Source organism: Melospiza melodia, chromosome 3 (assembly GCF_035770615.1).
Source record: "Melospiza melodia melodia isolate bMelMel2 chromosome 3, bMelMel2.pri, whole genome shotgun sequence".
Lineage (NCBI taxonomy): Eukaryota > Metazoa > Chordata > Aves > Passeriformes > Passerellidae > Melospiza > Melospiza melodia.
In genome coordinates, this window is record NC_086196.1 from 70,514,251 (window position 1) to 70,529,841 (window position 15,591).

Consider the following 15,591-nt stretch of genomic DNA (forward strand, 5'->3'; position numbering starts at 1 on the left):
TGATAGGTGACTTTTTTTTTACCCAGAATTATTCTAAGTTTCCATTATCAGCATCGCATTGCTCCCTGAACATTAATCTTCCTCTTCTTAACTGACAGCAGAATGTGATAATTTTCATTCCACTACACTTCTTCTCCTAACTATTCCACTAATGCCTTATTTATTATCACAGCACAGTGATACCCAAATGGGTATGTACAATCAACCAAGGGTGAGACTTCTTTGATTGATCTTTCAGTGAAAAAGCTCCAAGACCAAAGATAACAACCACTAAAAACCTTTTCAAAGTGCATACTAATTCTTTCATGCACCTCATTCAGTTTTGAGAAGATAACTTTACATTCTGGTCCCCATTCTCACTAGAAATGGCCCTGATACATGAAAGCCACCTATAGCACAGTACCTTGAGCCAATTATGTGAATAATGGGTGCTGACAGCTGCTTTGGCTCATCTTCCACAGTGGTGATCTGGGTCCCATTGCTCCTCACGCAGGCATACACCGTGCAGGCTTCAATCTGGTGGAGAGGAACAGGATGTTCACATATTCAGCTGCAGAAATTTTTCAGCTCCACTACTTGTTTAGACTTTCTCTTCACCCATGATACAATTCTTTTCTGTTTAAGAGATTCCATACAGCCACGAAAATACTGCAGCTTTGAGATAAGTATATCTGCCAAAGATTTACTGCACTGTATCACATTTTCCCACGCTGTTTTCAAAAGAAGGGTACATGCAGCCCTCTGGCATTAATTGCTGTTTGCTATTAAATTATCACCAAAAGAGTTGCAGTGAACTTGTTTGTCTGCATGTACATGTAGACCCCAGTATGCAATACTGAAAAAAATGTGCTTTCATTTGAGGCCTTCAGTAATCTTTCTATTCCTACTATATATTCTGATATAAAAATAAAAATCTTTTTCCTTAGTGTGTTCTATTCCTTCATGTCTATTTTGTAAATTAAAAGTAAGAAATGCAAATAGAAATTATACAATTTTTTATGAAAACATGTCACAGAAATAAATTTATATTCCTTCAGTTCTTGGGATTAAACTAAGAAAAGTGAAATAGGTATTGAAGGATCATAACATTGTTTCTGTATTGTCAACAGGGAACTTACTTCAAATAAAAAAAGCATGAAAATGAAAAATAATGCAGTAAGATTACCAGTGAGATGCACATGCATCCAAGATAATATTGTTTGCAGGAAAAGAAGAAAAAGAATCAAAAGGAAAAAAAAAGTAAAGGCATATTATTTTGGTTTTACCAATCACATTGATGCAGATATAAATACTAGCACAGCAGAAACGAATAATTAACATCTCAAGCAACAGAAGGTGGCCATGGTAAATTAATATAGAGGGTCTATAAGTGAGGCAGTACACTGAATTTGCATTGTTATTGAGAAAAGACAAATGTGTTTCCAAGTGGCATTCAGAAAGTCATATGTGTATTCATGGATGGAGGTTTGCTGCTTCAGAGGGGCTGGAACATGGAAATCTGTTACAGTATGCCTGTTACTGTGATGTTTATTTATGGCATGGAGTAACTGGCTGCAAATTTTCAGAATTAAGTACACATAGTACTACTAAGTTTATCCCATACATAATAATGTAAACCAAACCTTCATGAAATAGACAGGAATAGTTACAATTAAGTGTCAAAATCCATTTCTTGAAGAGTTTATTACAAAGTCAGAACAGGAAGATTTATTTTTTTATAATTTTTATTATTATGTTTCTGCCCACAGAATTTTGCCTTTCACTAGATATGTGACTAGTAAGGCAAAGAGAGAGAAAGGGAAAAGCAAAGAAAAAATGTTGCACATATTAGGACCATAAAAACTACTGTGATGATTTCAGAGATCAGCTCTGCTGCCTCCTCAAAATGATAAGGAAAAAAAATTGATAATGGGGTGTCAAACGCAACATCATTATTTCACTGTAAAGTTATATCATGCATGCCTGATGTTTCTTAAATAATTGCAATTTTCTTTTAATGAGTAGGAGTAGAGTCTTTGCCTCTTGGTAATATATGTTGGAGCTTTGCTAATGCTGAAACACAGAGTGTTTAAGGGAAAGTAAATGGAGTTTTGACACTTTGAAAAAGGAGATAATGGAAATTTGTGATGAAAAGTGTACACAAACCAAAATATGCTAAAAATAAATATATTCCTTGTATGGATATGCACGCAAGCATCAGTGCAAACACATGTCCACGTGTATAAAGAAATTTACAGAACAATATTTTTCTTGGAAATCCAAGTAGAATTAAATAAGTAAAATTAAAGTATGTCACACAACCTAGAAAATACATTCTAACCTGAATATCATACACGGTGAAGGGAGACAAATCTGCCAGAAGAAAGGATCCTGGCTCGCTCATTCCAGTCTTGTACTGCTGATTATTTACATAGACAGAGTAGCCTGTGACAACACCGTTCGGGTTTGAAGGCGATGTCCAGATGACACGTACAGCTGTACTGTTGATGATGACAACCTCTGGAGGGAACATGCCCTCAGGCTCTAGAAATAAAGGAAGAAACTGAATAAACTCCAGCTGTCTCTGCAAAAGCACTTGTTTAACCAAATGCAGATTAGTATTTAGGTTTAGCAAAGGGTTCACTGCTTATCTGCTTTCCTCTGATGAAGTTATCACAGTCTGTAGTCTTCTGTAAATTGGCTTATTATACTCTCAGTTAGAAATCATGAGAGCTGATGGTAAAATGCTTTATACCAGCAGCACAGTGTCAATCATCAGTAGTATGTGGCCAGTGAGATATGGTGATAAATTACTCACACATCTGCACTGTCAACGTTCAAATATTATTTTTATGTCTCCTCAATCTTCATTCTTCAAAAAAGAAGAAAAAAAAGAAGAATAGAGCATTTTGCTTTTAAAGCAAAACCTGAGACCAAAATACCTTATGTCTGATGGGACGTGACAATATCAGCCTTATAGATGAAGCAATATGCAATATTGCCATTATGTAAATGGTTTCAAATGTTGATTACTCTAGGTAATGATGAAGTCTAACACTTATTAAAAAAAAAAAAAAAAAGAAAAAAACCAACACCTTCCTTAGCGTTAACTTACATAATTATCTAAGCATGTCAGAAATAACTATGCAAAGGACTATTTTTATCATAAGAAACAATCTTTACCAGTTGAAAAATTGCCCTTACCATCAATTCTATTTTATAAACAAAAGGTGCGGACCTTTGGCATGAGAAAGGAAATGGAATCCTCCCTTAAAGTGCTTTGCTAATGACCTGGAACACTTGCTTCTGAGGTAATGATATTATAATGTTTATAATGAGACTTTATAAAGCAAAAAGATTAGAAAGACCATTCTAAACACATTTCAGATGCATAATTTTTTTTTATTATTATTTTATCCTCAACCTCCACCCCCAGCTTTGCACTTGCCCACTGACATAGAAATGACTCATAAAGAATTTTCTTAGAGGCTGAACTTGCACCCAGAGTTTCTAGTGACTCAGGAAAGGCCTTATGTACATCTGTCATGTCAAAAGCATGTCGCTTCACAGAGCAAATCTTTTAAAAAAACATTTAATTGTTTCTAAATTCCACCATTTATTGATATGAACTCAGTTCCAAACTTAGTGCACACAGACAGGAATATGCAGGAGAAGATGAGAACAAACTGGGTTAATATCTGCTATTAGAGCTTTTGCTTCTGTCTCAGTGGGGCTGTTTATTGATCTACCACATGATGACAACCAGCACTTAAGCATTTTAACGTTTTAGACCTTTTTCCTTTTATACCGGAAATTTTATAATGGAAGGATGACTGATCTCAACCCTAACAAAAATCAATCAATTTCATTCTCAGATTTTAAGTCAAGCTGCATTCACTGCTAACCAACCTCCATCTGAGGTAGTCACATGCACAACTTCACTGTTGATGCTGTGGACTCCGTTGAAAACTTGAGAAAATATCTGGTACTCTGTGTTGGGCTGCAAATCATCTATGACTACAGAGTTCACATCAGCCTGGACCCTCAGAGATCTTCTCTCATCAGTAGAATTCAAGAAGAGGGTGTAGTAAACAACATCTCCTTGTAAATCCTGCAGTGCTAGGAAAAGAAAGGAAAAACATCGGGACATCAACTGGAAAATTTTCAGTCAGCAAGTTTCTTATCAACAACATTCATTGTGAAGAGTAAACCAATTTTTATGCAGAACCTCTTATTTATAAAAAAGGAAATACTGCATCAAGCGTCTCCAATCTCACCCATTTAAAGAGTGACACAGACTGCTCTCCCTAATTTGTCAAAATCATTAATGGTTCATCATCCTATCCAACACTGGAGAAAGCTTTCTTTCTCTAGACATCCCCATGTAGTCAATGGAATAAAAAAATTAATAGGAAAAACCCACTGCAAGGAGTGGGGTGCAGGCCTTTTTGCTCCTTCCCTTCAAACTACACTTCCCAGAGCCCACTCCAGTCCTGTGTTATTCCTCTTGCCATGGATAAAGGACCTGGGCCTATGCCATAAATTGCACTGACATTCAGCTTTACCCAGATGGCATTTTGGCCATTCACAGTACAGTGAGAAGCTATGTGTTATTGTTTCAGGACAAGAATGAGCACATAATCTATATTTAAAACTGTAATACATTCTGAAGCATTAAAAACACAGGGCAAAAACCTCAGATCCTCACATTTCTTTGTAAAATATATTTTACCCAGCACTAACTTCCCCGGAGAAAGACAGAAAAAACAGCACAGTTTTCAGGCTACACAGGGAATGATATTCACTGGTCTGAGCTGATGGATAAGAACAAATTCCAGGCAAGTCTTCTCCATTTTAGTGACTCAGATGTCATCTGTTATCTTATCTGTCCTTTGTCAAACAGTTTAAGCTCAGGTCTGACTAAATGCAACTTCTTTTCCACTAGGCATCGAGATGAAAAGTATAATTACAATGAAAACTGTACGCACTAACACAAAAATCTTGAAATGACACACCATGCAACTGAACAGGACTCAGCTCACTGAGGCAGAGCACTGATAAAAGCCAAAAGCATTTTTTCAGACTTAATAATATATGGGTTTGTCATCGAAACTCTTAATCAAGAATGATACACTATTTTAAGTGGTACTGATACAAGGCCTAAATCCTTAGAAGTCAGAAACTTTCAGTAGGGAAAGACAGCAAGGCAACTTATGTTGATGGCTCCCAAGTTCCCAAAGAAAACACAAAAGTAATTTAAAAACTAGTTTTATAAAAAAAGAATGAAACACTGACAAACAAAATAGTTAATGTGCTTATTTGCAACATAAGAAGTAATAAAATATGATAAGGTTTTCAAATAATGAATGGCCTTGTCTTGGTGTCTAACTTCTACATTCACAAACATACATGGAGGAAATTTCTAAGATATGAATGAAAATAAAACCAGATTGCATTACCTACATCTAGAAGGTCAGGGGTTTACATTACCAAGGTAATGAAACCTCAGTGAGCTGCTTCAGATCTATTACATTTGTCAGTTTTTATAAGCATGCTCACTTCAGGCATGCAATTATAAAATAAAGAGACTACATTTGTCGCAATTCAGCACCCAGTCCTTACAATATCATTTGCATTTAAGTCATGAAGAAATTCCCCTCTACTGTATTAACAAACCAACTAGAGAAATAGGCTAAATTCATTTTAAGGAGCACAGCATAAAGAAAGAGAAAGGGAATCTTCTCATCGTGAAGGAATGTAGATGTAAATTTTTATACAAAGGGATGAAATAGGCCACAAAGACAGCAGGATTTTGTGTAGTACTGCTTTAGACATGTCTCACGAGTCTGCATTAACTATTTCTTCATTTTCACTATTCTCACTCTGCAGAAAGAGCATCTAATAAATACAAACATGACTGAGAAAGAGCACAATGTGCACATAATTTTTCCTGTTTCTTTCCTCTCCTTTCAAGGACATTTAGGTATATTATAAATCAAGGCAAGGACTGTGTTTCCTCAGAGAGCAAGGCAGTCCATGGTAAGTGATGGCAGGTTAACATCTAGTTACTGGAATAAATACTAAGCACACTTACTTGGTTTTGACCATTCCACTTCCACGGCAGTGTGATTAACAGCACGTGCAACGAGGACACTTCCCTTCTCTGGTAATCCTGTTAATGTAGTAGCTATCACTTCTTCACTTGATGTATATCCTACCTCGTTGTGCACTATGAGCTTGTACTCATATGTTGTGTACCTAAGACATTTTAAAAATAATTAAATGGAATGAAAAATGCAGACATAGAAAATATTTGCTGTAAACCTTCTGCCTGTGCCAAAGTTTTGCTGTTTCTTCTCCCCCTGCACAAAAATTCATCTGTATGGGGGATGCACCAATGAAGACTTCATAAGAGGCATGTATTTTGTGGAAATTATTCAGCATGATTAACATGGTAACAAAAATAAAACACAGTATTTCACTTCTTCATAGTTTTAGCTTCTGAGGTGTTGAGAGATTATGGCTCAATTCAATATGTAATTACAGCAGTGGCAACCTGCCAAAATTTGGATCGGAATTTAATCAAATGAGGCTTTTTTCCTCTTTTGGGAAACCCACTGATTTTAACTTGCATAGTCTCATTTGTAAAAGGGATTCACCACAGAGTCAGGACCCTTCCGCTACAAAAACATCCCAAAAAAGGCACCTAGGAGTTTAAACTCATTTAATAAAGTAATTTTCCTCAGAACTGTGCATATTCCAATTACACAGATTTATTAAAAATTACATGTGTATTTGGTAAACCAAGTGACTCTCACATCATCATTTCTTCCCTATAGCAAAAGTCATACTAATGTACTTTAAGTGGGATTTCATTATCTCAAATTTAATTTCCTCATAAAAAGCCTCCCACAAAACTGCACAAAGACAGAAACTCAGGATCATCTTGCTCAAATTTTCACTGAAGCTGCAGTGGGATAAATCTCTACAGATACACTAAAGAAGCATGCAATAAATGCCTAATATTTAGAGATTTTAGTACAAAAATTACTCACTCACATTGTATATTTACTTTACTTTTTGCATTTATTTTAGATGGTTTACTATAACACCCTGATTTTTAAAAGAGCTAAGCTTTAGCAGTCCCACTGAGAATAAAGCAACTTAATGGGAACTCACTCACTCCAAGTCTAACTCTAAGCATTGACAAAAGGGGAAAATATTCAAAACATATCTTATTTCTCTCTCTGCTTCTTCTGTCACTTACACACATTTAATTTTTTCTTGGACATTGTAGCACACATATAATAAAAGAAAAAAGAAAGTACTCTATTCTTGGAATTTACTGATGAGAATTTGTGATTCATTTTTTTGATCCATATTTTCAACAATGAAAATCAAATGAGTCTGTTGTAGCCTGAAATGAAGAAACCATCTGACAATATCAGTAATTCTGAAACATGTTTTAAGTATTACAAATTAAAATAAATACTGATATATTAATTTTCTTTTGGGAAAAAAAAGGCTTGAGTGTTTGAGCATCTTCTCTCCGGCCACAAACTCCTGAGCTGTTAACTGCAAAAACATAGCTGCAAGTTGCAGAACCTTCCCCAGGAGAAGTGTTCATGTGTGTCCAAGGGTTAGGCACACGTTTTTGGTCACAGCTCATTCAACCCAAAATGTCATGGTGCCTAACAATTGGTCACTGAGGCTCTTTCTGAATGCATTGCCACCTCTGAATTGCTCCATAACTGCTACATAGACAAAAATATGCTGCTGCACTAAAATGTGCAGAGCTAAAACCAAGAATGACTCTATGCAGACTTCCAAGCATGGCTGAGAGAAAGAAATGGACACTTGGGCAGGAGTGGTACAAGAACAGCTCCACAAGCAGTTATTGCAACAGATGGAAAAGAGCAGTGGCTTTCAGCAGGCAGGCAGAAGCAAGCCAGAGACAGCAGCCCTCAGTTTGCTTCAGTGTGTCTCTGAACAGGAGCAGAGGTCACGTTCTCCTGTTTCCCATTGTGCTCAGGAGGGATGCTCACTCAATTTTTACAGAAGAAGAAGGAAAGAACAGATATTTGAGGGTCAGTGATTGACACAGAGTACTCATACCAGCACACAGAACACACACACCCTGAAACCATCCAAGAGGGTTTTCCTGAGACTTTACTTAGAAAAACCTGATGCAGAATCCATGTTGAATCTTCCATTACAATTTCTTCATTTCTATGTTTTGTCTTAAGGAGCAATAGCCTTGACTTCAAGATGTAGAAATTAAGGTCAATCAAGAGTAAATGTCTTGCTCTACCCCACTCAGCAGGTCTGTTACATACTGAGGAACAGAGCACACACTCTATTTCCCCTTTCTAAATACCCTGCATTTAATGGTGATGAAGCTAACACAACAAAATCAGGTGAAAAAACATTGCTGAAAACAATTTTCAGGTGTTTCCCTCAAACATGCATTCTGCCTGTGCTATAATTTCAACAACACACAAATCTACAGCATCTGTACCCATAAATATAAGTGGTTTGATTGCACGAGCATATCAATGCTAAAATTTCATGTGACTTTTATTTTCATTTGGTTTTAAAAGCAAAACAATGCATGAGTCAAGAATGACACACTAATAATAAATCCCTGCATATTAGAATGATTAACACCAAAGATGATGACAAAAAATATTTCATTACATAATTAATATGTTCACTACATAAAGACACAAGAAATACTTTGAACTATTAAACATACACTATACAAAATGCCAGCATTTGTTTTTATAGTTTTTGTAATCTCACCTGCTAAGACCCTTATCTTCATAAAACCACTGAGTTCCTGAGTAAATATTGTGCCACAGATTTAAATCTTCAGGGGGATTTGATGCAAGTGGTTGCTGGATTTTACGTCTCAGGAGCTCATATCTAACACAAAAGACAAGCAGAACACCAGGATTATCTCAACTAATGTTATTACACAAAAAAAAAAAAAAAAAAGAACCCAACTAGTTTTTTTTTTAAAGCCACACATTATTTTGTTTTTACAGCTGTAAACTTCCTGAGATAAACATTCTTTTTAATGTTTTGTGCTTTAAAATATTCAATTACTAAAAAAAAAAAAAAAGAAACTAATTTGAAAATAGAAAATCAAGTATTTCCACTTGAAAAAAACACAACCAGTTTATTCAATGATTTATGGATTTCAAACTTTCTGAAAACACTATCAAGAGCAAGTCCAAATAGCCCATAACAGCGTCTTATGCAGACTTGTGTGATAAGCCCAGGTTGCTCCAGAACATTAAATGATTATGCCTCTTTCTTGCAAATGCACTGACACAAAGAGCACTGCCATTGTTATTTCACTATTAGTAATAGCTTAAGTGTGCCTTTGTACTTAATGTGTTTGCAAATAACCACAGTGTAAATTACAGGAGAAAACAGGCACAGAATGAGTTAACTGTTCCAGCCATCTGTACACCTTAGCAAGGCACCTTTGTGTTTGGGTAGAAATTCATGATGTGAGCTTGAAAGACCAAATTATTTCATCCTGGTTTTAATTGGTATCTGAAGCAGTATTCCTGTCTCTGTTCCAAACAGCAGGTCAGCCAAAGCCCATCTTTCATCAGGTCAGCCATGAGACTGCCTGATTTGGAAAACATGCTTTCCACCCAGGCTGCATCACACACCCTCCATCATCTTTTATACAAAACCTTTATGGAATTTAACAAAAATTAGATCACTTAGTGTCACAAACTAAAGGGGATAATATTATAGTTTGCATTTCCTAATCATTCTAGGGATTACAAAGGAAACTACACTCTAAAGGAAACAAAATTAGATATATTTGTTCAAAATCTTTAGGATTATTACTCTTTATTACATTCCACAGGACTGTTTAATTTATTCTTTCAATAATTGTTTCAGTTTGATAGCCCAGCAAGTTAGGGTCATATGCATACATATTCCCTTAAATACATAACTTGATTCTCTTATGTGCTGAGCTGCTCTATTTCATCTTGTCCCTGCCTCTCATTCTGGAATGGCACTTACTGCTAAATTCTAGACAGAAGTAGGTTGGCCCTTAGGCAGATTTTAAATACTCTCATTTTAAATGCACATTTGTGAAAATGTTTCCATGTTTAATTGTTCTGCAGAATACCTTGGCGTGGGTCACCTCTCAGTTGTAATTATCAGGCTGACCAATGGTTTTGTGTGTAATTTGACACTTCTTTAAGTTAAGATCATCTCCAGTCTGATAAGGACATGTTAGACAATACCATCCCAGATTTAACAGGTACTGCATAGAGTGATTTAATGTTGCTTCAAAACCAGAAATCAACTGAGATGCTCTTATGAGAGATCTGACACTTCCTGTGCTCCATAGCAGCTAGGGAGTACATGCATGACTTCCAACAACTTTTGCCCTCGAGTTTAGGGAATAATCCTCAACAGGTACAAGCAAGCATTGTGCCACTTAGTGATGCCAAACTGAATTACTGCAGAAATTCAGATTATAACTTCAGAAATTAAATACCAAAAACTAATTAAACTCCAACTCTGTCAAAAAAAATCAGATGACTTTATAACAAGAACAGCTCTCACATGAGTGGTTCATCAGTGTCAACACAAAGACAGATCATTACAGCTTTATAGGAAACCATCCTGGCATATTCTGTCCAATATATTTCATAGACGAGTCTTGAAAAACATCAAATCTTTTTGAACACTGAGTGGCGATCATGTGTAAATCACCCCCACTGGCAGCTGCTGCTGCTGCTCTGCTTGCTGCAGACTTCTTGTTCCATCATGCTGTACAGAGCAGCTGCTTCAGTGGTTGTTCTTGTTGAGGGCAGCATGGCACACCATGAAAGAAATGAAATCTGCAGATGTAGGTCGTGCTGAATTACTTCAATAATCTATGGTAAAATGGTCGTGTTGTTAACCCCAGAATAACAGACACTGCTTTTCTGAATCTTCAAATTTTACTGTAGAGCAATAATCCTTTCATTCAGTTGTAGTGTGCCCTAATTAAGCCTGAAGAAAAAGTCAAGCTACTGTGCTGTAATAACATCCGCAACTGAAACGGCATTACATGATAATTATTGAACCCATCAGTGCACCTAGAAGAGAGCTACTAACCAGAACATATGGACTACAGAGCTGTAATTCCATGCACAACGTTTCACGATACGTTAAAGCACTAGAATGAAAGATTTGACATTTTTTATTGAGTATATATAAAAATATATTTGTCTTTATAAACCTTTATGCACTCAAATGCATATTTCTTTAATGTATATCTACACACACACACACACTTGGTATTCAACATTCAAGTCAAGATTCCCATCCCATCATTCAAGACAAATCTCAGAGGACATTCCTTTCTTTGGCTCTTGTGGTGAAACTCAGTCTGCTGTACGCAGCAGACGTCCTTGCTGTACTTCCTTGCATTTCCCTTTTTGGCTACGCCCTCACACTTCTAGCCCTTCAGCTTCCATTTTTCTCATGCACTGCCTTATTTAAAATTTATTCATCACTTAATTTTTGAAGATTATTTCATGTCATCATCCTTCCAAATGGTCACTTTCTCTTCATGTGGAATAACCCAGAGTATTGAGAATACTGGATGTGTAATTAGTCATGTTTAAAAAAACCTCTTCTTGTCATTTTATTGGTGGAAGTTGTTGCCTGAACTCATCACCAAAAAGTGGCCAAATGCTGCAGCCCAAACCACTTATAACTTTGCAAATATCCTGTGCTTGCTCCTTCTGGTTTTTCAGACAGCACTGATCTGAGACCCAGAGCCTGCCAGCACAGACAATACATTTGCCCTGAATAATCCTGACTCTTCTCTGAGCCCTAAAGTGGAATTTCAAGAAATCCAAAATTAAGAGATCTCATGATGAAGTCTGCATCACAGAATTTTCTGAGTCAGACTGAGGTAAGGAGAAGCAAACTGCTGTCTCAGTCTCAGCTTACCTCAGATGGGGACCATTGGGCCTTAGCGGTGGCTGCCAAGAGACGGCAATGAAGGATTCGCTGATGGGAGTCACAGACAAGGGGCTGACACTCTGAGGAATTGTCGGGGGTGTGGTGACTCTCGTGGGCAGACTCTCGGTGCAGCCCCCCAGGAAGCCATCCCCTGCAGTGCAGGCTATCACCGTGACCGAGTAGTTGGTGTAGGGGACCAGGTTGGTGACCAAGTGGCTCAGTCGCGACGAAGGGTTCCCTGCGATGACGATGCGCGGGTCAGGCATGCGGATCTCGTAGTTCAGGATCTCTCCGTTCGGAATCAGAGGAGGCTTCCAGGAAACCTGGAAAAGGAGGGGAAAAAAACCCCCTAAAATAACAGATTTCTTACAGTCACATTGCAGAAATACAGGCATAGCATGCTACAGATGGACACAAGCGGGATCTGAAGATGTTCTTTTCAATCAAAACAGACTACTATTTTTAAAGGGAAATCAATTAGAAATCTAATCTTTAATTTTAGTGAGGTACACAGTACAGTTGTAACCATCGAAAAAATCTATTGTTTTGCTTTACGTGAATACTCCACATCACTCAGAATTCCATGAGATGTTCAGATGCATTAGCAGAAGTAAAGTACTTATCATGAGCATCACTGTCACTTATTTTCTTAGGGTGCATTACCTGGCATGCTTGACCACCAGTGGCAGAGTAAAAACAAATCTTTTTTTTTTTTTTTAATTAACAAATTACACTGTAATTTGTAAGTATCAGACAAAGAACAGGGACAATATTCCATTTTAAAAGCTATAAAATTATACTAATAAAATCTGATTGCAAAAAGATTGGAAGTTACATACAGAATTCATGGGGTTTTTTTTATTTAAATACACACACGCCTATATATACACACACACACATACCGCTACTCTTATTGTGGTTTTGTTCCTACTGAACTGAGGTTAGGTGAGATTTTTTAAGATTTGAGGATGTTTTTGAGGCAGGGGGTAGATAACACATATATATATTTATTCTTACCAGCTCCACTGAAAAATCACACACGAACAATTGTACTATAAAGTGCATGAATGTTCTAAATTATTTTTTAAGGCTTTTTGCCATGGTACCACAATAGAGGGGCCTTCAGACTGGCACAACAAGGACGTGTAACCTAACATGTATTAGGAATCTCAAAGTTTCATAAAGGTAGTGTAAAAGCATCTATCAATACTCATTTCCCTAGAAATCCCAGTGCAGGAAGCACACGAGCTTTGCTTTGCTCTGGGACTGTTTTCCTTGCCATTTACCCACTCATCTATAACAATTGCTGTCTCTTTTCCTCCCAGGCATGAGATAATTAGGAATGAATACAACATAGAAAAAAACACAGAAATGGAAAAAAATCTAGATATGCCTAAAACCTAGGTATATATCTAAAACCTAGGTAAAATAAAGAAAATACTGAAGTTTTAAATAATAATACCACAATACTTTAATTTCAGTTAATTTGAACTTTTTCCTTAATTCTCTTAGTCTTCAAAACAACCATCTTTAAAAATGTATATGCACAATTACACAGGGCCATGGAAACAGAGAAGCCTGATTTATAAAATTATTTTTTTAAAAATGGGATTACAAAATGTTATATTTTAGGTACAGAAGGACCTCTTAGGCCATCAGACTTGTAAGAAAGCTGGCAGCAAAGTGCTGGAGAAAGCTGAAGGATTTTGATAACAGATTCTGGAATACTATTAAACAGAGAATTAGAAACAGGGTGATCTTGAGTAAAGACAGCAAAACCAAGATTATTGGTGGCCACATAGGAAAGGCTTAGCTCTGGCTAATTATCAAATGCTGTATTCAGATTTCTGTTGCTTCTGGCCCCAAATCATGTTCGAACAAATAAAGAAAATACCACTGATAAAGCAGTGCAAAATTTCACACAAGCTAGGAAGTGACTCTGCACCATTCTCACAGATATTGAGCAGAACTCTCTTTTTGAAGTATTTCATGTGATCTAGTGTTAGGCTTAGGAAAAAGAAGAATGGATAATTAGCACAGCCAACAGAAAAAGTTTTCAAGTAGAAGGATGTGCTGGTTTTGGCTGGGAAGATTTTACTCATAGTAGAATGGGTTTAGTATGGGGCTGTTTCAGATTTGTGCTGAAAACAGTATTGGTAAAACAGGAATATTTTTGTTTTTGCTGAGCAGCATTTACAAAGGGTCAAGGCCTTTTCAGCCTCTGATCCCACAATAGCTGGGATGAGAGCCCTCTCTTCCCACAATAACTGGGTAATGGTGCAAGAGGCAAGGGACACAAGTCAAAACAAGGGAAGTAAATGCAAAGAAAAATAAGTGATACACAGTCAGAAACTTTCATGTCCAAACCTAAAAAATGACTCTACCACAACTTGTGCAAGATTCACCATACCGTGTAACCCCTTCACATAAAGGACCAGATTAATGACAGGAGAAGAGGTTGCTCCATAACCTCCGCTCCTGACTTTCACCCACTGTGTGCACTAGCTGGTAACACCTTCAAAAACTCCCAGGTGCTACTTCACAGTATTTGTTGTGCTCTACCAGGTACAGCAGCTCATACTGTAAGTAATAGATATGCTTTGTGGTACTTACAGTGGGAAATTTCTTTAATTTTTTTTCCCCCAGAGAGAAATAAAAACCATTCTGAACAAAGAGTATATTCAGCCAGCAGCACACACAATGCAATTTATTTTTCTCTGGGTATGGATATCTCACACAAAGATATGAAGATCTGTTGTTGCTCTGGTTAATATTTTTTTTTAACTAAGTAGTGGGATGACCAAGGATAGTCCCTAACCCTTCTGTGTCGCTTGAGCTGCTTAGAATTACCTGTGTCACCTGGGAATGTCAGGACATGCAATCCTGCACAAACATCTCTTTTCAAGAGGCAAGGGACTGCTTGACCCATAAATGAAGATGATGGAGCCAGCCTGGTTAACACACACGTGGCACTACTGGACCTCTTCTCCTCTTGGACGTGCCAAGGTTTGAGGTAAGAGCTTGGCAATGCATGAAAGCAGGAAAGCTCACTAGACAGGCTGTGTTGGAAGCAGTAACAGTTTGTTCATTGATTTGAAGCTCAGCACTGAGACCATGAAAGAGGATGCCCATGAGGAAGAGAGAATAAGGTAACTACTGGGAGAGATTAACTGATTCAATGTAATGACTCTGGAAGCTTTCATTTAAAGATCAAAGGACCTTATTTTCTCCACCACAAAATTTAAAGAGACAGAAATTAGCCATTTTCCCCCCATTAAACAGTTATAACCTTGGAATTTTTTTCCTTTTTTGACAGCAGTTGGAACCCTGCAACTTAATTTTGAGCTATCTGAGGAGAGGCATTGGCACATGTAAGCTATTTTACTGTTCAGGCCTGGCTTCAACAGTTTGCTTTTAAATCAGTGTGTTTGGCTTCATTTTATTCTCATTTCTCCTAGATACTGCTTGTAACCTCTACAAACAGAATGTAATAAATACACTACTGAGAGCTTTTCACTGTTGGTCTCAAAGCACATTCTAAGTCTCAAATTGCAAATATTATTATTCCAGTCTTAGAGATAGAAAGACTTAATCCCAGACTAAATCATGTATCAGAAA

General features: G+C 37.0%; 1 protein-coding gene across 1 annotated transcript in view; it reads right to left on the reverse strand.

Moving 5' to 3' along the window:
- USH2A (usherin) overlaps positions 1–15,591 on the reverse strand; it is a 374,541-nt gene that overhangs the window by 109,030 nt on the left and 249,920 nt on the right. The window contains 6 exon segments of the mRNA XM_063152181.1: positions 404–516; positions 2,321–2,523; positions 3,889–4,098; positions 6,074–6,237; positions 8,782–8,904; positions 11,962–12,296. Coding sequence (XP_063008251.1) covers positions 404–516; positions 2,321–2,523; positions 3,889–4,098; positions 6,074–6,237; positions 8,782–8,904; positions 11,962–12,296 — 1,148 coding nt within the window.